Source organism: Ictidomys tridecemlineatus, chromosome 11, assembly GCF_052094955.1.
Source record: "Ictidomys tridecemlineatus isolate mIctTri1 chromosome 11, mIctTri1.hap1, whole genome shotgun sequence".
NCBI lineage: Eukaryota > Metazoa > Chordata > Mammalia > Rodentia > Sciuridae > Ictidomys > Ictidomys tridecemlineatus.
Genome location: NC_135487.1, coordinates 1,559,201 through 1,582,231, shown reverse-complemented (window position 1 = coordinate 1,582,231; position 23,031 = coordinate 1,559,201). Strand labels below are relative to the sequence as shown.

General features: G+C 64.4%; 1 protein-coding gene across 1 annotated transcript in view; it reads right to left on the bottom strand.

Moving 5' to 3' along the window:
• Megf6 (multiple EGF like domains 6) overlaps nt 1–23,031 on the bottom strand; it is a 95,932-nt gene that overhangs the window by 15,224 nt on the left and 57,677 nt on the right. The window contains 12 exon segments of the mRNA XM_078025070.1: nt 1,333–1,456; nt 1,459–1,464; nt 2,169–2,300; nt 2,633–2,684; nt 2,686–2,810; nt 3,027–3,149; nt 3,562–3,681; nt 5,203–5,340; nt 5,485–5,607; nt 6,479–6,601; nt 7,799–7,924; nt 15,506–15,628. Of these exon segments, the coding sequence (XP_077881196.1) occupies nt 1,333–1,456; nt 1,459–1,464; nt 2,169–2,300; nt 2,633–2,684; nt 2,686–2,810; nt 3,027–3,149; nt 3,562–3,681; nt 5,203–5,340; nt 5,485–5,607; nt 6,479–6,601; nt 7,799–7,924; nt 15,506–15,628 (1,315 nt within the window).

Genomic DNA, 23,031 nt, shown 5'->3' with positions numbered 1-23,031 from the left:
GTGCTCCAGCACCTGACCACACCTGGAGCACCAAACCCGACCTCCCTGCCTCAAAGCAGGAAGGACACAAGGCCCCTCCAGGCCAAGGCCCAGCCCAAACCTCAGGAGGCCCCGGGCAGCGCTGTCCTTCCCCAAAGCACTTCCCTCTGGCTCTGCCCTGCCCAGTCCTTCCTCCCATTCAAGTGGCTATTTGAGTTAAAGGTGGACCCCCAAGAGCTTGTCCACGTCCTCGTCCCCAGGCTCTCAGGATGAGACTGCCCTGCACTGCCCAGGTGGACCTAAATCCAATGACCAGCGTCAGGGTCCAGGCAGGCGGGTTTGAGACAGGAAGAGGAAGGCACGGGGCAGAGGCAGGGCCCTCGAGCAGAGACCACAGCCAAGGGGAGCCTGTGGCCTGGGAAACCAACAGCACCCTGAAACTCACCTGCCTGTCTCCGGGGACAGCCCTCCTCCGCTGACCTGCACAGGAGCACTTACTAGCAGGGCCTCTGGTGGCCCTCCACAGGGACACCCCAAGACCCGCCTCTGGGAGGCCAGGTGGATAACGCAAAGCAGAAGCACTGAGATTCAGATCCTCACCTGCCAGGTGTGCCCCGCCATCACCCACCTGTGCACTCCGGCCCCCAAGTCATGGGATGGTCAGCCTCTGCGTGACAGTGACGGCAGAGGACGGGGAAAGGACAGCAGGGACGCTGACCACGGAGAAGAGTTAGAAAGCCACATGGCAGCCTGGGGACTCTATTGCCCCCGAACAACCAGCCCACAGAGCCCAGCATGTGCCACAAAGAGCGTGGGGGTCAGTGTCTGTTGACGGTGCCTCCTCTCGCTCAGGCAGGAAGCTGAACTGGCATCCCCTCCTCTCCAGCCCAAAGGGCAGGCCGGGAAGGTCTGCAGGCCCAGAGACAAGCGTTAGCTCCTAGGAAACGTATTTCTACGGACCCTGGTTTCTCCATAAACTGAGATAGCCGAGATCACCCCACGGCCACCAGCCCAGGCAGAACACCCTCTTGCACACCCCAGCCAGCCAACACCCAGCTCTACTTGAATGCTTCCAGGAACAGGAGGCTCACTACCTACCCACGGTGCCCACTGCAAAGACATCATCCCTCAAGCCTATCCCATCTAGAGTCAAGCCCTGGAAGAGGAGCCACACTGAGAAATGAAGGCTGTCCCACTGAATGGCCTCCTTCCCTCCCAGCCTCAGCCCTGGAGGCAGGGGCCGGGGTCTGAGCAAGGACTGCATTCACGGCTCCTGAGCACAGCAGTGCCTAGGAGGATCAGGCGGGGAGGGTGGTGGCACCTGCCCCTGCCCCCTTGCCCTAGGGGCTGCACGCACCGTCCTCACAGTGAGTCCCGCTGACACCTGGGGGACAGCGGCAGGCACCCGTCACAGGATCGCAGGTCCCTCCGTTCTGGCAGCCACAGGGGGAGCTGCAGTTCTTTCCAAAGGTGTCTGAGGACAAGCTACGGGGGAGAGGGACGCACCAGGGTCAGTGGCCAGAGGGACCCTGACCCAGAGTCCGCCCCACCCTGGACACTCAGCAGACCTGACCTCGGCCACTCTGTGGCTGGAGCCATCTGTGCTAGGCCTCCACCACACTGCGGCAGAGACCCCTGCGACCGCCAACCTCTCCCTCCAACGAAAAGACTCGGGTCCTTCTGAACCAGCCCTTTCAAACCAGGCATGGCCCATGGCCCTGGAGAAGAGCCCTGGCCTCCAGGGCCACCCTGCTCTGGGGTGCTGGGCAGGGAGTGGACGGCTCTGGACCGAGGGAGTTTGAAAGTGCTTTAGCTACTAGCTTGCCGTGTGGCCCCGAGGTCCCTGCTCCTGGGGGACGCAGGACATCCTGGCTACCTACACCAGAGAAGCCCCCCACCACTCCCTTCCCAGATGCCCCTGCCCCGGGCGCCTTGGGGTATGGCTGCAGCTGAGCCCCTGGAGACTGACGCGGAGCCTCATACGCCAGGGGCTTGTCCCTGGGCAGCACCAAGCAGTGCCCGGCACAGACGCAGGCAGCAGAACTTATCAAGAAACAAAGAATGCACAGATGGACGGACCCTCAAGCCCCCTGCCCAGGACTCCCAGGAGGAGCAACACCGAGTGGGCTGCCCTCAGGTCTGGGCCCAGAGGCCCCCTGCCTGGCGCCCAGCCCTGCCCATGGCCTCACTCTCATTGCAGACGAGCCCGGTCCAGCCCTCGGGGCAGTCGCAGCCGTCCAGGCCTGGGAGGCAGGTCCCTCCGTTCACACAGTCGTCGCAGGTCAAGCTGCAGTCCTGGCCGAAAGTGTCACCCAGGCAGACTGGGGTGGACAGAGAGGGACTCAGAGCCTGGCCCCAGCCTCGTTCCCTGCCTGGGCTTGGCAGGCACAGGGGCTGGACTCGGGCCCTAGGGTCAGGAAGAGGACCAAGGCACACCCTTAGCCCGGAGGATCCACAAGCGTGAGGTGGGATGAGGCCGGGCGAGCCGACCTGGGAGCCGGGGACCTGCTCTAGCCCCCGTCAGGCTGTGCAAACTAGGCCAGGAGCTGAACTTCCCTGGGCCCCGCAGCTCCCTCCGTATGCCCAAGGCCACGGGGTGACGGAGCCTGGTTGGCTGTCCCTGAGGACAGGAGCTCCAAGCCGGCCCCCTCACCAAACTTCTCAGTGAGCGTGTGCTCCCCCCGCAGCTCTGCCTCCTTCCTCCTCCTCCTCCTCGGCCCCAGAGTCGTCCTGGAAGAGCTGCGGCAGCCCGTCCCGCAGCACCGCGATGTGGGGCAGGGGCCGCACGAAGGGCAGCTGGCCATCCAGGTCCACCGTGAGCTCCTCCAGAGCTGGGGAGGGACACAGAGGCCCAGAGTCCCATGTGCCCCCTGATGTCCCCTCACCTGGTAGACCCCGTGCACTTGGCCCTGGGAGATGCCAGTGTGGCCAGCTCCCTTCCCCACCCCTACAGTAGGGGGCAGCACCACGCGGGGCCACGCAGGCCCAGGAGGCAAGGGTGTGGGGCCAGCCACAGTGGCGCAGGGGTGCCGGGAGGGGAGGCTCACGGGTGCATCCTCTGCGGTCCTCGTCCAGCCGGTAGCCGGCCTCGCAGGAGCACTGGAAGGAGCCGGCCGTGTTGGTGCAGTGGTGCTCACAGCCTCCGTGGCCCGAGGCGCACTCGTCAACGTCTGCGGGAAAGGGGACCACTTGGACTGTGCGCCTGGGTCAGAACCTCAGGGGCCATGCCAGTCCTGGCCCTGCTGGTGGACGGAGCCGAGCAGCTGTCTCCCTAAGCTGGCTGGTAACACCGCTGCGGCCTCTCCTGCTCTCCTCACCCTCAGGGGCAGAGTGACAGCAGACACCGCCTGAGGGCGGCCACACTGGGAGAGAAACTCAGGGCGCAGCCAGGACTGCAGGGCCAGCTCTGGAGAGTGGCCAGGGACCCCAGGCCAGAGGGAGGGAGGGCGGGTCAGCACGCTGCAGTCGGCAGGCACTCCATGAATGCCGGGGGGGGGGGGGACAAGACGGGCACCATGGGAGGGCCGCGCTGGCCTGTCCTTGCCCTAGTCGCCCAGCTGCCCGCGGCCGGCAGGCGCTCACCCTCACAGCTGCAGCCATCGGTGCTGAGCCGGTAGCCGGCGTAGCAGCCACACTCGTACCCGCCGGGGCTGTTGGCGCAGACCTGCTGGCAGCACGGGGAGTCGGCACAGTCGTCAACGTCTGCAGGGCACACGGCAGGCCACTGGCACCCGGCGCCTCCACACCCGCCCCACAGCCCCGCAGACCGCCCTGCACACGCTCACCACACGCCCACACAGCCACACACGCCTTCAGCCTCCTGCCCTCCAACCACTGTGCACATGGCCACGTCACCTCCACACACACCTGCGACAGCCACAGTGCCTCACGCCTACACCCAGGGGCACGCACCTGCACACACAATCATAGTCACACACCTGCACAAAGCCACACACAGCACACAACTACACACACCTGCACACTACCACACACTGCACACGACCACACACCTGCACACTACCACACACACCTGCACACTACCACACACCTGCATGACCACACACACCTGCACACAACCACACACACCTGCACATGACCACACCCCCACACACAACCACAGACATCTGCACACTACCACACACCTCACACGACCACACACAACACACAACCACATACCACACACAACCACACACACCTGCACACTACCACACACCTGCACACTACCACACACCTGCATGACCACACACACCTGCACACAACCACACACACCTGCACATGACCACACCCCCACACACAACCACAGACATCTGCATACTACCACACACCTCACACGACCACACACAACAGACAACTGCACACTACCACACACCTCACACGACCACACACAACACACAACCACACACACCTGCACACTACCACACACCGCACACGACCATACACCTGCATGACCACACACACCTGCACACAACCATATATCACACACCACACACAACCACATACACCTGCACACTACCATGCTCCGCACACAACACACAACCACGCACCTGCACTCGACCACACACTGCACACAACCGCATACACAGCACATGACCACACACCACACACAACCACAACCTGCACACTACCACACACTACACACGACCACACACCTGGATGACCACACACACCTGCACACTACCACACACACTGCACATGACCACACACCACACACAACCACAGACATCTACACACTACCACACACCTGCACATGACCACACACCACACACAACCACACACACCTGCACACTACCACACACCACACATGACCATACACCTGCATGACCACACACACCTGCACACAACCACATTTCACACACCTGCACACAACCACATTTCACACACCACACACAACCACATACACCTGCACACAACCACACATATCTGCACACAACCACATACCTGCACACTACCACACACTGCTCACAATCACACACAGAGCACACTTCACAGCCAGGGCCAAGGTGGGGCCAAGTGTGTCAGGTGGTGCCCTGCAGGCAGCCAGGTCCTTCTGGACTGTGACGCTGCCCCTCTCCAGGTCAGCACCCCCTGGCCAGCCCAAGCAGCCAGGGCAGGGACGGGGAGGCAGGGGAGGCCCCCGAGTCATGGTGTCACCCGAGCCCCAGGCCCGGGTGGCAGCCTGTGTCCAGTGGGCAGGCGGCTTGCCCTGGACGGAACCCGTCCTACCAACACAGGTCTTCTGGTCCTCGTCCAGCTCGTAGCCATGGGGACAGGTGCAGAGGGGCCCTGCGCTGGTGTGGCTGCAGCCGTGGGAGCAGCCGCCCCGGCCGGCCTCGCAGCTGTTCACAATCTCCATCTCGATCCCTGTGACGGGACAGGCCAGCAGGTGGGGGACGGGGACTGGAATCCAGGGCCGCCCCATGGGCCCAGAAGCCCGCCCAGGGTGCTGAGGGCTGAGGGCCCCGCGGCCACCCTCGGCACCCCAGCGGCCGCTCGCTGCCCACTCACGGTAGCACTGCCGGCCGTCAGCACCCAGCTCGTAGCCTGCGTGGCACACGCATTTGAAGGTGCCCTGAGTGTTGAGGCAGCCGTGGGCACACTGGGCCAGCCCCGAGGCACACTCGTCCACGTCTGGAGCGGAGAGACCAAAGGCAGGTCTAAGGGCACGGGAGATGTCTTTTCACGCCCCAGGGACAGGAGGAGCTCATGACCCGGGCACCCCGGGCACAGTAATGCTGGCCTGGGGCCACACACACTGGCGGTCAGGACCAAACTCCGCTGTCCAGGCAACAGCCGCACCCCAGCAGACTCCTCAGGATGAGGCTGACCCTGAGCTGGGCTCATCTGAGCCTGCGGCGGCCACCTGCACCCAGAGTGACAGGCTCAACCTCCACACCAGCGGCCACTTCCTGGTCCTCATGGGGAGGGGAAGCATGGGCAGCTGGCCATCTGGTGGGACACCATGGAAACTGACCACTGCCTCTCTGGACACCCCTTGGCTTATCACTGGCCCAAAGGTCGCGGGCCAAGGACAGCCGCCACACACCACAGGCTGCTCTTCCCAGCCGTGCTGGCCACGGGTGAGAGCCAGGGATGCTGGACACCCAGGCCTGTGGTCAAGCCCAGGCACAGCAGGGCCCTGCAGCTGGACAGCAGCAGGGAAGCAGAAAGGCCATCAGCCAATACCTCCCGACCGTGACCTGACACGAAGCACCATTTAACTAGGAGCCCCAGGGACGGCGGCAGTTCCTGTCGGGCTCCTGGGGCAGCCCCACTCTGCTGCCCTCTGCCCACTTCCCAACAGCAGCTATGGCTGCCTACTGCAAGAGACCTCGGAGTGAAACCTCAGCTGCCCCCGTCCCAACGAGCCTTGCTGGAGGCAGCTCCCGGGGTGCTCCTCACCCGGCCTCCCACCACTCCATCCTGGTCACCCAAGGGTGGCAAGGTGAGCCACGTGTCCAGGGACACTGCAGTGACATGGGCAGGTGGAGCGGGGGCCCACCTTCACAGGCCTTGCGGTCGGCAGCCAGCTGGTAGCCCGCTCGGCACCCACAGTGGGCCAGGCCCCGCAGCACCTGGCACGTGTGCATGCAGCCGCCATTCCCGTCTGCACACGGGCTTCTCCCTGCAGTGCGGGCAGAGGAATGGGGAAGGGGAGGGATCAGGGTGGGACCAGCAGATTGGTGACACCAGCCCTGGGACCTCCCGCCGCTTCCTGCTCCAGCCTGGGCCGAGGGTCCCTCCCAGATGTGGGAGGCCCAAGGCCCCAGGAAAGGCCAGGGCTCCCCTGAGCATCCACCGGGACACCAGCTGCCTGCATCCCATGAACCCCCAGCACTCGGTCGCGGGCTTCCCAGGAGGCCGGGGGACACCAGGAAGGGAGGCCCAACCAGACCAGGGCCTTCAGCAGTGGCCAGCCAGCCCCTTCAAAGTCCTATCTTAGCACTGAGGTGCCAGAGTGGACACAGGGCTGTGGACCCTGGCTATGATACCCTCTGCCCTGTGGCCCTCAGCCCTGTGACCCCCCAGCCGTGACCCCCACATCCTGTTACACTGACCCTGTGACCCCCTCTGCCCTGTGACCGCTAACCCTGTGACACCCCAGCCGTGACCCCCACATCCGGTTACACTGACCCTGTGACCTCCTCTGCCCTGTGACAGCCTCAGCACTGTGATCCCCACCTGTGACTCCTAGTCCTATGACCCCCAACCCTGTGACACCCCAGCCGTGACCCCCACATCCTGTTATACTGACCCTGTGACCCCCTCTGCCCTGTGACAGCCTCAGCCCTGTGACAACCAATCCTGTGATCCCTAACCCTGTGCCACCCCCAGCCCTGTGCCATCCATGGCGCTCTAACCCCCTGGCACCGTGACTCTCAGCCCCATCTGTGCCCACGGCTGGCGTGGACCTGGAGCCACACTCACTGCCCTTCTGGGAAGGTGCCGGGGCCAGGATGCAGAGGGCTCTCAGCACCTGTCCCTCTCCTGCTCTGCCCACCTTCTCAGCACAGCCCCCAAGCGGGCAGCTCGAGGTCCCACGGGCACGGGCTGAGGGGGCCTGGCTGCCTCTTCTGCGCAGGGCCTGGGCTCCGGGTGGGCGTCTGGCGTGCCATCCCCCTGCTGGCTTCCTGCCCCTGGTGTCCACCCCAGAGCCCAGCCTCCAGGCCCCGCTCAGGCCCTCCCTCCCTCCTGGACCAGGTCCCCCAGGGTCCCCTCCAGTCTCCGCCCAGCTCTCCAGCCCAGGCTTCGGGTCCTGGGCAGGCCTGTGAAGGGCAGGGTGTCTGGAGAGTCCCCGCCCCCCCAGGGGGGTGGCACTCACGGGCACAGCGCCTGCCGTCCTCCTGCAGCTGGAAGCCCGGCCGGCACTGGCAGCGGTGCCGCGTCACCGTGAGCTGGACGCACTGGTGCTGGCAGCCGCCATGGCCCAAGGCACAGGAGTTGACGGCTGGGGACACAGAAAGAAGCCCAAGTCAGCTGAGGGGACAGCCTGCTCCCAGACCTCACCCCAGGCTGGCAGGAGCAGGCCGAGGGAGGCGGCCACCTCCTGCAGCCTCCGGGCCTCTGCCTTTGTGTCCGGTCCTGGACCTGGGGCCTTGGGAGCAGGCGCGGCAGGCCCCAGGCTGAGCTCTCAGCCACCCTCAGGTCTGGAGGTCGGTGGCCATGCTCAGGACCCCCCAGTTCTGCCCTCCTGAGGGCGGGACACAGAGGCACTGCGGACTGTCCTGCCTCAACAGAGCCCTGCCCTCCCCACCAGAGGACGCCAACCCCGGGCCTCTGAGAGGCCCAAGAGGGACAGTGGCCAGGAACAGCCAGCATGCTCCCTGGAGGACGGGGCAGAGGGGCGGGTGTGGAGCCACTGTGGGTGGCCACTGTGCCGCGCAGGCCTGGCCACCAGCTCCTAGGACACCGGAGCCGCCCCTTCCCACCCTAGAAGGGCCACGCCTCACTGGAACCAGATCCCAGTGCCCAGTCCCCTCAGAGGTCACAAGGAGGGTACCAGGTGAGGCCATAAGCAGAGGCCGCGTCCCCATCCTTCATGCCTGAGCCCCTCAGGCACAGGCCCCGTGGCGACAGTGGCCCAGTGGGGAGCTGTGTGCCCCACGGATGGATAGCAGGCATGGCCTTGGCTGGCCCAGGTGGCCCTGTGCCTCCACCAGAAGCAGCAGCCAGCTCCTTGGTACAGATTTGGTTACAATCAAGTCTCTGGCCATCGCCTTGTGGTTAGAGAGGAATGGGCCCCAAGCTCAGCAGGGAAACCACAGATATGCGCTGCTCCCCGGCCGGGCGGGCGAGACCGTCTGCCGCCGGCCTGCGCCAGAGCTGTCCGAGCCAAGCTGAGCCCCGTTACCGAAGCGCTGAGCGTGGGGGCCAGGTGTCACCCCAAGATGCTCCCTGGGGTGGAGATGCTGCCAACCCCAGGGGCAGCCAGCCTGGCCCGAGTTTGGGAACCAGTGACCGTCATTGCATGTAGGACTGGGGGCCAGGGCTGGCACCATGGAGGAGCAGGCGCTGGAGGCCGAGGTTCTGGTGCGGTGTGGAGCGCCTGAGCTGCTGGGGCTCCGTGAACCCGGGGAGCTGTCGGCCAGAGCAGGGCTTCCCTGGAGCGAGGTGGCTCAGAAACCAGCCCTCGCCAAAGCGCCTGCCTCCCCGCGGCCGTGCTGGAGAGCACTGCCCAGGGTCCCCCACCACGAGCACCCGAGCAAAGCCGTTGCAGGAGAGGCAGTGGTCACTCTGTGGCCGGGGCACACTCAAGCAGGGCAGAACCGAGGTAAGCCTGTCAGCCGGAGCCCCCTCCCCAACTCTGCCCCCCACCCCGCCAACCTCACCTCTCCAGCTCTGCTCAGCCCTGGCCCTCCCTTCAGGGCTCCTGAGCACACATGGCCTGAGCTGGCCCCACATTCCTGGGGACTCTGTTCATCTGTGCTCACCACACCAACGGCACCCCTCCTCAGGAGCCTAATGGGAACCAGACGCGTCTGGCAGAGCAGCAGGCAGAGCAGCAGGCCCAGAGGGGCAGAGCCTGCAGGCGAGCAGGGAGCACGGACCACGGACAACAAGGACCCAAGGGGCAGTGCAAGACTGGAAGGGACTTCTCCTCAGTAGCCCCAAAGGGGCGTAGCCCCTGAGGTGGGCCCAAGGGTGAGCCCAGCAGGGGCAGACACAGGGGCAGGCCTGGGGTCCTCATGCAGGATCCCACCAGGGGCAGACGCAAGGGAGGAGCTGGGGTCCCTGTGCAGCCTAGAGTCCCAGGACAGAGCTTGTCCTCTGGTCCTCTGCTTCACAGCATAGGGACATCCCAGATGCTCTCAAGCTGTGCACACCAGGGAGCCAAGCCAGTGTCCTCTGCTCATCCTGCGTGGGGGATTCCCAGAAGGCTGAGAGGCAGATCCTCCAGTGCCGGAGGCCAGCCTGGGGGCTGTTCCCAGGCAGTCTGGCCTCTGAGCCCCAGCTGTGGGACATACAGCCCAGGGATCCTACACCAGCCACACCAAAGCCTCAGCCAAGCTCAGACCTGAAGCAAAGCTAGGTGCGTTCATCAGAAGGCAGGGCCTGGGGACTGGCCTCCCTGTGCACAGGCACATGCTCACGGAGCTGCCTCCATGGCCGCCGATTCCCTTCCACCTCTACACCACAGAAGTGGTTCATCTCAAAGGGAAAGCTACAGGCAGCGGGGTCTGCCGCTGTGTGCACAGTCCTGGGGAGCGGAGCCAGTCCTGCCCGCCTTCGGCCCTCGTCTTGGGGCCTTCCCCACCAAGGCCTGGCTTAGGTCCATGCCCATGTCCAGAGAAGACCCAAGTGGATACATCTGGGGACCCAGCGTGTTAGGAACTTGAGGTTTCTCCCTCGAGGCCCTAACCCCAGTGCAACCACATCTGGAGCCAGGGTCCTTCTGGAGGGGATGAAGGTAGAGTGAGGTCAGGCAGGTGGGGCCCTGATCCCTCCAGGACCCAGAGTTGCCAGCACCTTCATCTTGACCTCCAGCTGCTGTGACAGCGTCACCCAGTCCCTGGCGTCCCGGCACGGAAGCCCACACTGACCCGCCCTCCCTGACTCCTGGCTTGCAGACTGAGGCACTGCCCTCTGGCCAGGCTGCCTGCAGGACCCGAGAGTCAAGCTGCAAATCCGCCTCGGCCAGCAGGCACCACTGGGGGACACGTGGGCACCCACCCCTGCCAAAGGAGGAAGAAACTGGACACCCTGGAAAACTCGCTTCCTATAGGCCCAGGACCTGCTCCAGCTTGCCGGACAGAGGGCACCGTTCCAGCATCAGGAGGCTCAGCAGGTGGGGCTGTCCATGGTGGACTGGGGGCAGCTCTGCTGGCAAGGTCTTGGCCTCCAGGCCACCGGGAGCTGGTCACCAGGGGCCACACCACAGGAGGCCTCTGCCTACAGCATGCCGTGCCCGCCAGCTCACTCTGCCAGAGCTCCAGCCCAGCACTGTGGTTTGGGGCTGACCCAGGGCAGCTCTGGTCCTCCTGATGTCACGAGGTTCTGTAGTCACTACCCTCTGAGGAGTGTGGTCTCGGGGTCCAGAGAAGGCCCCCCACCCAGCCACCGCACCCTTCCTTCTGGGAAGCCCTCCACTGGGCAGAGCCAGGGAGGCAGGAGAGGATGGGCCTTCAACCCCTTCTGCCCATGGGCAGCCCCTGCCTTGGGCCTCCTGCCCCCACCCCAGCTCTCTCTAAAGGGGGCCTCCTGGCTGCCAGAGCACACTGAGCACACCATGGGGGCACCTGCAGGCGGCCCACTGCTGCCCTCCCAAGGGCACCATGAGATCAGCAGGGTGGCACCCGTGACCCCACCAGTCATGCCGTCCTCCTCTGTCCTGGCCACAGACAGCACCAGGACCCTTCAGTGTGGCCTGGAGGGAGAGCCACACGCACCCCCACGCCCTCCGCCAACCCAGCTGTGCCAGCCACCGCCCTGCCCAGAGCCCTCCTCCATTCCCTGATCCTGCGGGAAGTCCTGCGAGCAACATTCCTTTTTCTTTTTCTTTTATTGGTGAAAATGTCTGGTTTGTCATTTAAATCAATCTTGGTCTCATCCAGCAGATATGAAGTTCCAGGGGGCAGGACTGTGCCCACGGCTCAGGCAGTGCCTGGCATCTGTGAGGGCCTCTGCAGGCCCCAGTCATTCCTCGACCTCCCCACGCCACTCTGGTCCTCACTGGGCTCGCTGACTCTAACCCTGGGAGCTTTCTCATTTGCACCCCCGGCTCTGCTGCCCGCCTTCCCTACTCGTTCTGCACCCAGCCCGGGGCCTGTGCTGAGGAGTCTGCCCCCGAGAAGGGGCCAAAGGGGAAGCAGGGCCAGTGCAGTCCCTCGCCGTCCTCACAGATGACCCAGGCCTGGGGACGGAGGGGTCTGCCCCAGGCTCTGCGGGAGTGGCAGAGCCAGGCGGATGGCGGACCCCGTCCAGCCATGCACACACTGGCTGCATCTGACTCTTGGGTGGCGCACACGGGCAGGGGCAGCCAGGCCACCAGGGGCCTGCAAGCTGACAGCAGAGCCCTCCGCAGGGGCGTCCATCCCGGAGGAGGAGGACAAAGTCGTGGGCCTGGCCAGGGCACTGCACCTGAAGGGGACCTCTGTGGGTTGAGCCAGTGACATCTGTGGGTCCTCAGACTGGCCCCACTGCTCAACCCAGGGGACAGGAGGAGACAGACAGGTCTAGGCCAGAGTCTAGAAGGTCAGAGAGGCTGGGCCCTGGGCCACCAGGCAGGGGGCGTGCCGGCTCAGAGCGTCCCAGCCACACAGAGGCAGGAGGTCCCCTGAGCAAAGTGTTAAAGATCTGGGGCTGTTTTGCACACTGGTGCTCTGCAAGATGTCATGGAAAACAAGAATGACAGTCCCAGACCCTCAGCCAAACCGCCGCCTGCCCCTTCCCGTCACTGGGGAGAGCAGGCGCTGGCTCAGGCCTCTGTGGTTGGAAAGCCTGGACCAGCCCTGGGGCTTGGCGGGGCCCTGCTCTCCCCGTCGCAGAAATGGGGCACCCCAGGAGGCACCCTGGGCCACGCAGTCCCCCAGGATGCTGGCTCCTGGGCAGGAACAAGGTTTCCCCACGCCGGGGGCTGACTAGCAAGGTCCTCACAGGCGTCTGTTGTTCAGAAGGGAAACGGAACCTTCTGCATTTTCTTCCTGTAAGATCATCTGGAATCAGGGGTCCGCAGCTCATGCACCTCCCGTCCCGTCCCCCTGCCCCGGAGGTGAGTTCAAGTGTGTTTCTAGGCCCCCCTCAAAAGCCGCCCCTCTGAGGTCTTCCCAGGCCCCTCAGCCCTCGAGGGGCCCACCCTGAGACTCCCACTCATGCTGCAGGAAGGGGGCCGAGCCTCCCGCACCTTCCGCCCCCAGCCTCAAGCCCCCACTCTGAGCTGCTGGGGAGAGGGGAGCCCAAGCCAGGGGGGCCTGGGCTGTGGGTGAGCCCCTGCCTCCTGGCAAGCCCCAGGAGAGCTCACAGCACCCTCCTGCCAGGAGGAGCCCGCGGCCGCAGCTGAGCTCCAGCTGTGTAGCCTGCCGGCAGCTGGCCCCGGGGGGAGAGCGCAGCGGGCGCCTGTGTTGATTCTTCCTGTACACGTCCACTGAGGACCTGCTGCGATTCAGGCAGAGGGTGCCACTGTGAACCAGATGGAGGCCCACAGCTCCGCCCCACCCAAGCGCCCTGGGAGAAGGGAGGGCCGAGGAAGGGCAGGAAGTCTCCCCCATCCCCCTCGAGCCTGGCATGGCCTGGGCAGTGCCCTTTAGGGGCCAGGACAATGGATGGGGAGATCCCTAACTTCTGAAGGGAAGTCCCTCACCCAGGACCTGACTGTGCAAATACCCCCACCCCCGGGCCAGCATCTCGGGAAAATGGCAGCCAGGAACAAGTCCCTTGTCAACAAGAAGGGACTCAGAGACACCCTGAAATTCCCAGAAGTCCCCAGAAGACCCCACGTCCACTCTGACAGCCCCTCAGTTGCCCACAGGGAAGACAGCTATCGGTAGGCCCAGGCCAGCAAGCCCATGGGAGGCCCAGACTCTCGGGAATTCCAGATCCAGGAAGCCACCAACAGCCAGATGCATGGACTGCGGAAAGGGAGGCCACCAGATGGGGACAAGTTCCAGTGTCCCAGAAAGCCCTGGGAAAGGGGTCTGGGTGTGCCCCGGCAGAGGTGGCTGGAGAACAGGGCCCATCTCATGTGTCCCCAGGTCATTACCAGAGTCTGGCCAGGAGAGGAAGGTGTTTCCCAGCTCACCACGGCAGAGGCCGTCAGCCCCGAGTCACGAGGACAGTCCTCGCTCAACAGCCCTCAGATATATCACACAGGGACATTCCACCGCGTGAAGCTTCGGCCAAACCCCCCGCTGAGAGTTGCAGTCCAAGGAGAATCTGAGGTCACTACCCTGCAGCCCACCGAAGTTCCTGAGTCCCAGCTGGACCTTCAGCTGGGAGAGGCCTGGAGGTGGGCACCAGTACCCGGAAGGTGCTGAAGCTCTGGAGAGCCCAACCACACAAACAGGCGGAGTGTAGGGACAGCCAGGAGGGCTGGGGGTCCCAGAGGCTCCCCACAGCCAGCAGCCCTGGCATCTGACCCCGCAGAGACCCTTTAAAACACACCTGTGCCTAGGAAGACTTCTGGCCCCAGTGCGCAGATCCCAGATGGCCTAGCTCCAGGATGGCCCAGACAGCAGTGGGCAGAGGGGGCAGGGGACAGGCCAGGCTGAGGGGCATGCTTCCTGGGCTGCCTGAGGCCAGCAGCTCACTGCAGACCTCAGGAGCGTCCCTCATTTCTGCAGGTCTCCTCCCACCCTGGTCCTGGTCCCTTTGGGAGCACACTCAGGGAAGGTGACCATCTGGCAGTGGGAACCGGGATGGGAGTGAGTGTCCCCCCCCCCCACGACAGCAGGGAGCCAGCAGCAGGGGACCCCACCTCAGACCCCAAAGATGACCCTATCTGAAGGGGAGTGGGAGGACATGTCCCTCCCAAAGCCACTCTTCCAGGAGGCTGCAGGGGACCAGGGGACCCCAGGCCACTGAGCCCCTGCCAGGGCTCCCAGGAGCGGCAGCAGGCAGCCGGTCGGGCCCAGCTCATCTGCCCTGAAGCACGTCACAACATTCCCGCAGCTGCTTCTGCTCTCCCGCCCAGGGCAGCTGCCTGGCTCCCAGAGCAGCGAAGGACATGTGCTGCGTGTGGGGGAGCGCCCCCCTGGGGCTGGCAGGCTGCCAGCCACAGGAGCCAGGACCAGGAGGGAGCGCGGGCTCCACTCTGGATCTGCAGGGTGGAAAGAAGGGGCGTCTCATTCAGTCCCCTAGAGGACAACTCCACGTGCCCCCTGGAGGCCATCCCCAGAGCACTGCGTCCAGAGCCGGGGCAGAGTGCAGGGCAGCCCTGCTCTTCTCCAGACTCCTGCGCAGCTCCCTTGCTCACTGCTCCTGGCCTCCCTTTGCCTCCCCTAGTGGGCAGAGGCCAAGTCTGTGTCCTCAGGCGCCACTGAGCTCACAGTAGATGCCGAGAGGACCCTGGGCGCCAGGGGCTCAGGCCCCACTCCCCACCTACCGCCGCGCACACTCCGAGTCCCCGAGAAGCCAGCTCGGCAGGCCAGGCACGGCTCACAAGCCCACCTTCCGCGGGACCCAGGCAGCCTCCCCGACCGCTGGACAGCAGCCCGAGGGCAGCACAGCCTGGCCTGCGTCCTGCTGAGTGACCACCACAGACAGCTTCGGCTCTCCAATGGAACTGGGCACGCTGCAGAGGGAGGGCAGCCTGGGGTCTCAGGGACCCGAGTCAGCGCCTCGGGACACACTCTTCACCTGCTGGCCTCACCTCACCCGGGGGGAGCCGTCATGCCCCACAGCAGGACAGGGCCACACTCAGTGGCAGCCACACTCCCTCTACAGCGAAGCTGAGGCCACCGAGGCCATGCCCAGTGAGAGCCCAGTCAGGCCTCAGTCCCTGGGGGCAGGGACCGGGCCTTCCCCAGACCTGGCACACCCAGGAGCACAGGGCAGCCGAGGGCAGAGGAGGACAGGGTCCCCTGGGAGCACTTACCCAGGCAGGTCCTGCCGTCGGCGTGGAGCCGGAAACCGGGCTTGCACTCGCAGAGGTAGGACCCGGGCGTGTTGACACACCTGTGCTGGCAGCCTCCGTTGTGCACACGGCACTCGTCCACATCTGGGCAGGGAGGGGCAGGATTACCAGCCAGGGACCCACCAGGCCAGAAGAGCCTCCGAGCCCCAGCCCGTGCTTGCAGAGCCAGAGTGCAGAGGCAGGGCCATCCTCCCCACGGCTGGCATGTGTGGGCAGGAAGAGCTACCCCCTCCGGCCGATGGGAGGTGGGGTACAGCAGAGGGGAGCAGGCTGGGGAGGTGAGGCCCCAGCACCTCAAGGCTGAGCAGGGAGCACAGCCTGTCCCCTTGAGCCCAGGTCCACTCCACCGTGGCCCACGAGCCCAGAAGCTGATGACCTTGAGATGCCCCCCAACCCCTCCCCCAGGCTGAGGCGAAGCCACAGCAGGGTGGGGGTGGTGACCTGGGCTAAGCACGCCCAGTACACGTCCCTCTGGCACCTCAGAACACGGCCTGTGCTTTGCAGGTGCACTAAGGGGAGGGTGGGGGTCATGATGGGAAAGGACGAGTGGACACCCAGCAGAACGCAGTGAGGAGGCCGCCACCAGGGGTGGGAAGGAGGAGGCAGGAAGGACCCCACACACTCCGAGAGGCCCTGGGAATCCTGGCCTCCTGGCTCCGGGGGTCTCGAGCCACCTGGCGACTTATTACAACAGCCCCAGGACTTAATGCAGCGATTCAGACTGGGTGCCCCCTCCCGGCCCCTCTCCCCTGCTGGGCCAGGAGGACAGCAGGGCCACATCCCCAGGACAGTAGCCCCTGAGCAGTGCCCGCCCTGCGGCCCCTCCTACCTTGCCCCTGCCACATGCCACCTGAGCCACCCGGCCCTCTCAGGCCTCCCAGCGCCTCGGGCAGCACCTCCAGCAGGGCTCAGATCTAGAGATCCTGGGCCAAGGGGCAGGAAGGGAGGTCAGGAAGGAGGAAGAGGGCAGCCTCGACTTCCACACCTGGGGGCTGATGGGTGGGGTCTCTGCTAGCCACAGAGAACAGGGCAGCAGACGGCAGCCCAGCACACACGCCCCCTGTGCCGTCCACCTGCTGCTCAATGGCCGCCCACCCCGGCACCCCAGCACCCCAGCACCATGGCTCAGGCCAAAGGGCAAGCAGACAGGGCAGGATGTGAACTGGAGGCTTGGGAAAGAGCTTTCCTGGGGCCCTTCTCCAGGGCTGGAGGCCAGGATGCTGCCCCCAGGCCTCGTCACCCTGTCAGGACTGCATCAGGAAAGCACACGTGTGCAGAAGGCTCAGGGTGCCCTGCCCTCCTGCCCTGCCCTCCGGCCTTCCTTCTGTCCAGAAGGACGAACTTCCAGCCAGGAAGGGAGGAAGGTGAAACAGCACAGAAAGTGGGGTCATCCCCAACACCAGTGTGCACACCTCCTGGTGGACCCCCTGCCCAGCACTGCCCAGAGCACTCCAGTGACCCCTTTAATGCTAAGAAATCCAGAAGAATTCCAGGGGAGGCTTGTGAAGTGGGGCACGACTGTAATCCCAGGGACTCAGGAGGCTGAGGCCGGAAAATTCCAAGTTTGAGGCCACCCTCAGCAACTTAGAGCGACCCTGTCTCAAAACAAAAATAAAAAAGGGCTGAGGATGTGGGTCAGTGGTAGAGCAGACCTGGGTTCAGTCCCAGAACCAAAAAGGAAAAAAAAAATAATAATTCAGGAGTTCTCTCCTGGAGGTCCTGGGCCTCTGGACATGGTGGAGGCTTTGAAGTGCCAGCCATGCCCTGGGCACAGCTGAGGGGCAGCCTTCTGGCAGAGGCTAAAGAAACCTGAGAGAAAGGCCATGTAAGGCCTGACTGCCCAAGTGACAGAGAGCAACTGCCCCTGGGTAGGGACAGAAACAGCCCCCGGAGCAGCAGACACAGGACTGAAGTCCACACCTATTGCTCAGGCAAGGTGACCCTTCATCTGCCAGCCTCACCCACCCAGACCAGTGTCCCCAATGAGAAAGAAAGGGCAGTGTGGACTGCTGGAGCAGGGGCCATACGCCCTGTGTGTGAGCCACAGCCCCGTGGCGGGGGCCCCCAGGCCAGGCACGACAGCGACCCCAACCTCTGGCGAGTCTCGAGGGAAGAGGAACTCAGCGTGGCTGAAGTGCTGCAGGATTTCCTCATGGAGGTCACACCAGGAGAAAGCGGGCAGCTGGCTGGCAGGGGCCTGGCCCGAGGGCTGCCGGGAAGCGAGGGCTCTAATTCCACCCGATGCTCGGGCAGGTCCCCTTCTCCGCTGTGACCACCCAGGCCTTCCCCACCTTCTGCCTCCCATCTGCTGCCCTCCCTATTCAAACGCCAGCCCCAGAGTCTCCCACCCCAACCCCAGCCACCTGAGCCCGGTTGTGAAGGTGCCGAGAGCCTAAAGCATGGCCAGAGCAAGAGCGTCCCGTCCCCAAGCTGGCCCCAGGCCTGGCCACTCAGCAGGCTGCAGAGAGGCTGCTGCCCACCCCTTCAGAACTTGCCTGGCCACCAGACAATGCAGAAGAACCCCAGCAGGCCTGCGTCTCTGCCTGGGGCTCCAGGACCATCTGCTCCACGCACAGGCCACAGTTGCTCTGGACAGACTCCAGGGTCCCTCCTAGGCCCCGAGGCTGCCTACCAGGAAGTCAGAGGGAGGCCAGGAGGACTCTTGGGAAGCTTAAAAACAAAGTGGCCCCCAGCAGGACCCCAAAGACACAGAGGGACCCAGGGCATAGTGGGGTCAGGACCCTGACCCCCATGATGGGAGAGTCAGTTGTGGGGGTGGGCAACAGCACCCACCCCACCCACAGCTCAGGGCTCCCCTAGCCCAGATCCCTAAAAGGTGATGGTGAATCACACAGCAGCGCTTGGCCAGGCAAACAGTAGGGGCTTATTAAGAGCTGGCCAGCCCTGGAGGCTGTCAGCCTGCACTCAGCCACAGGGTTCCCTGGAGCCCCAGGGCCGGCCCAGGACTGGGTCCTGCTGGCTGCAAAGGTAAGGTCAGTAGGGCCGTTGGCTGGCTCCCCACTCCTGGGCTGCACTGACCCTGCACAGCAGTGGCCTCCCTGCTCACACCCACCTGCATGGGATGGCTGGCCGCAGCCTCCTGCAGTGCAGACAGGAACACTCAGCTCCCAGTCCCCCACCCCGGCACTCCCCTCTCCTAGCCCCGGCTCCCTCCTGAAGTACACAGACCCACGCCTGCCTGGCTCATGGGCCCAGCCCCAAGCCCTTCCTGGTCATGAAACTTTTGTGTGGGGATTCGGAACTGCCATGCCAGGAGTCCATGACAGGGCACACACAGGGCACCCTGAAATAGCACATGGCTTCTGGCCCCAGAGTCAGCGTCTAGACCCAGAAAGTCAGTCCAAGGCTAGAGGGTTTGGGGTCTCCCCACGGGATGGCATGGGCCAGATGATTTGCTGGGGTCCCCCAGCTCTGAGAACCAGGACCCTGTGAACGGAGACAATCCCCCTTACAGGAAGGTGGGCATTGGGTCAGCCAGGCAGGGCTCTCCACTCCATGGGCCCCTGTGTGTCCCCCTACCCTGAACTTCCAAGGTGGGCCGACACTGTGGCAGAGCAGAGCCACCCCCAGATTGCTGAGCCTGCCACGGCTCTGGCTGTACCTGGGCAGCCACAGGCACAGGGCCTTCGTGCAGTGTGTGCTGCACGTAGCACAGACCTGCAGTCCCACAGACTCTGGGGCTGGGCAGGAAGACCGCAAGTCTGAGGTTTAAAAAATTAAAAGGGCTGGGGAGGTGGCTCAGCAGGAGAGCACCCCGGGATTCAATCCCCAGCACCAAAGAAAGAAAACCAAAGAGCCTCATCCCCAGAACCTTAGAGAGACTTTGCAGTTGGGACTGAGAGCATCCTGGGTTTCCCAGGTGGGACAAAGCAACCCAAAGATGAGAGGGAGGAAGGAAGGCTGAGCCGGAGGAGGGCCTGTGGCAACAGGAGCAGAGGCCAGAAGACCAGAAGGCCCTTGGCTGCGGCTCTGAGGGTGCAGGAGGGGCTACCCTTCCCTGTAGCCTCCAAAGGGACCAGTCCTGCCTGCCTTGATTTTAGTCCTTTTTGGACTCTGACTTCAGAGCTGTCAGGAAACATCTGTTGTTTTAAACACCGTGTGGGGAAACCCGACGTGGCCACTGGAGGGCACAGAGCACAGACTGTTAGCTCAGACCCCGCAAGCTGGCGACCCACAGTTCCCAAAGGTCAGCTCTGGGCGGACTCACCAGCTCCCACACGGAGGCCCACTGTGTCCTTTCAAGCAGCATCCATGTGGCCGGGCCCACAGGAGCTGCCTGCCCCCAGCACCTGCTGACGCTTGGCTCCCTCGACTCTCTGGTCCCACAGGCCTGCACCCTAGGTACCTGCCACTCTGCCAACACACACGCAGTGCAGATGGGGTCATGCAGAGGGACCAACTCTGAGATGCCCCAGCAGGGCCAGCAGAGCGTGGGCACCTCGGGCCCTGTGACTCTAGCAGGAGCATCCTCCTGCAGCACAAGGGGCCCAAGCTGAAAGGAGGGTGAGGGCTGAAAGGAGCAAGGACACAGATGTCCCCATGTTTACCTTCAAGTCGGATGGAGCTGCTCACTCCAGGGACGCCAGGCTGGCCCAGGGGCAAACCCACTCTGCCCCATCTCCCTCAGAGCAGCCCAGGGAAAACCCAGGAAGCACCATCTGGAGGGGCGAACTGGTGAGGTCTCGGCACAGCCAGGCCAGGGCCCACAGAGATGCCCTGTGGTCTTGCTGCAGCCCTCAGTGGCTACAAGTGACTGAGGACTTGGCAGCCTCATGACAGGATCAGTAGCACACACTGGCACATGGTGACATCACGGTGACAACCCAGGCTGGCTGAGTGAGAACTGCAGTGCCTGCCAAGCTGGGGCTGGGAGTACCACAGCAAGCCCAGGGCGGTGCTGTTGGGAACCTGTGGGGCGCCCACCAGCCCTCACCCAGGTGCTGCCAGCTCCAGACCCCACAGCACACACCAGGCAGAGAGCTGCCTCTGCAGAGACCACCCCAAGACCCTTCCAGAGCTTTCTCAGAGCCTCCAGGGAAAACGAGCCCCTGGGGCCCTGCCAGCAAGCTTTGCCCCGCGCATGCCACGGGTTCTCACAGGCACACGGCTGCCCACAGGCCCTTCTCTCCCTGCCCCTCTGAAGGCCATGCAGCAGGGCAGGAGCCCCGGCTCCCCAGAGCTCAGCCACACTCAGCTCAAGACGCCCCTGGTGGTGCACTGACATGCCAGCCTAGTCTTGTCTGTGCCACCAAGCAGGAGGGGGGCTTCCTGAGGGGTGGGGAGTGGGGGATCTGGGCCCCAGCTGGGCCAAGTGGCCACATCAAGGGAGATGGGCCGGCTCTGCTCAGTGCTCAGGTACTTTGGGCATGAGAGGTGAGACCTGCCCCAAGGGAGTCCTCTAAGGAGCCATACCCAGGAGACTGTGAGGGCCTGAGGGCTTGGTAGGCAGCGCTGGTGGCCCCTGCCTCTCCAGGTGCTGCCTCACTGGGGGCCACACGCCACACCTTCCACCTCGCAGTCCTCAGGGTGCCCACCTCCAGGCTCTGTGGAGCCACAGGGAAGGAGGCCGGTCCAGTGTGGCAGATGCCAGCTGCAGAGAGGCAGGATGGCTTGGACAGGATGCCCCCTGCCTCACAAGCTGCTGGGACTGCAAACCCAGGGCCTCCCGGAAGGGTGCCGCCCCCCTCTGCTGGCCTGTAGGGTGAGGGCAGAAAGGATGGCACCTGCCACACACCCACACCCGGCCAGGAGGGTCCCGGCCACTTGGGACCCTGGACAGGAGAGAGCTCAGAGTCCCTGAGGACCTCTCTCTCTGCCTTCTCACTTGACTCTCAGAGCTGCTGGGGAGGGGAACTCCTGGGACCCAAGCAAAGGCAGGGTGTTTTTCTTCCCTCTGGCCAAGTGACGTCTGTCCCTGCTGTCAGCAACCAGAGGGATGAGAATGTATGCGTCCTCAGGACAGAGGGCCCTGTCCCAAAGGCAGGGGCTGCCTGCCTGACACTGCCCCAACCTGCTCCCTTCAGCCTCTGCGCTGTCAGCGGCCTGGCGCAAACTTTGAAAATCAGAGGAAACAAAAGGAGCACGCGCCAGAGCGGGCACCCTGGTCCCGCCCGCCCCTGCCGCAGCTCGCCCGCGCCCACCTGGCCTCTGGTCACCAGCGCTTACGGGGTAGCCGGCCTGGCCCAGGTGGCACGGGTAGCAGTTCCTCCAGAGGTAGCGGTAGTGCGTGCCAGCGACGCGCGCCAAGCCCCCCAGGAGCCCCAGGCACCAGAGCGCTGCCAGGCCGCCGCAGCCCCGGGACGCCTCCATGCCTGGTCCGCTGACCAGCGTGCGCCGGGAGCGGAGCAGGCGGCTCGGGGCTCAGACCAGGCTCAGGGTTGAGGCTCCGTGCTCCAGGAGCGCACTCGCAGCCCCGCCACCCGCTCCACACGGCTGTGCCCTGAGCCTCCGGGGAGCAGCTCGGGATCCGGCGCGCCCCGCCCCGCGCCTTTATGTTCTCAGTTTTCCCTCCGCCCCCTGCAGGTAAAGGCCAAATCCTCAGACGCCCGAGGGAGTCGCCCCCGCCCCCGGCCCCGCCCCCCGCTCCCCCAGGGGGCCGCGTTGGGTCCGCCAACGCCCGCCCCGTGCATTCCTAGGCGCGCGCTCACAGACCAGACCGGACCCGGACCCAGACCCACGCACCAACGCAGGCACCCACACGCACACGGACCCACGTGCACAAACAGTACGGGTGTGAACACGCACGCACGATACCCAGACGCGCAAACTCAGACACAGAGAGGCGCACACACTGGCACATGCAAACATATGCACAGACACACGCACCAACAGGGGCCGGCGCCAACAACAGAAGAGAAACCAAAGCGAAAAGGAAGACATTGTGCAAGGCGGAGGCCCTGCAGAGGAGGCTTGGTGGGGAGAACAGGAAGGCGGACAATGTGGATCCTGAGGCGAAGACTCCCCTGCCCCCCAAGCACAGGGCCCAGTGTCCAGCAGTATATCACTCTCCACTGGACCAGGGACCCGTACAGAGGGAGCCTGGGAAAGAATCCCCCCAGCAGGAAGGGGTATTGCAACACCCCCACACACACAGGTGTCCAGGCAGAAGTCTCTCTGCTCAGGGACACAGCCTCCCCCCCAGCTGTGTGGGAAACAGCCCTCCCAGGGTGGGCAGTAGCTGTCATCTGGGGAACTCTACAATCAGGCCTTGTGGGCACTTGACCTGCCCCCACGCATCTCACCTTTGCAATGAGATGGGAGACTCCTGAAACCCCTCTCTCACACTTGGGGGTTACCAGATTTGCCCTCTGCCCAGGCTCCGTGAGGATGGAATAACTGTGCCCAGCCAGCTGGGGCGCTCCATGTCTGGTGACCATCAGCAGGTGATGGGCGGGGACCCTCGGGACTGTCTCCTCACCACTGCGGAGGACGCGGAGGCCTGAGGCTCCTGGGACTGACCTGTGCTG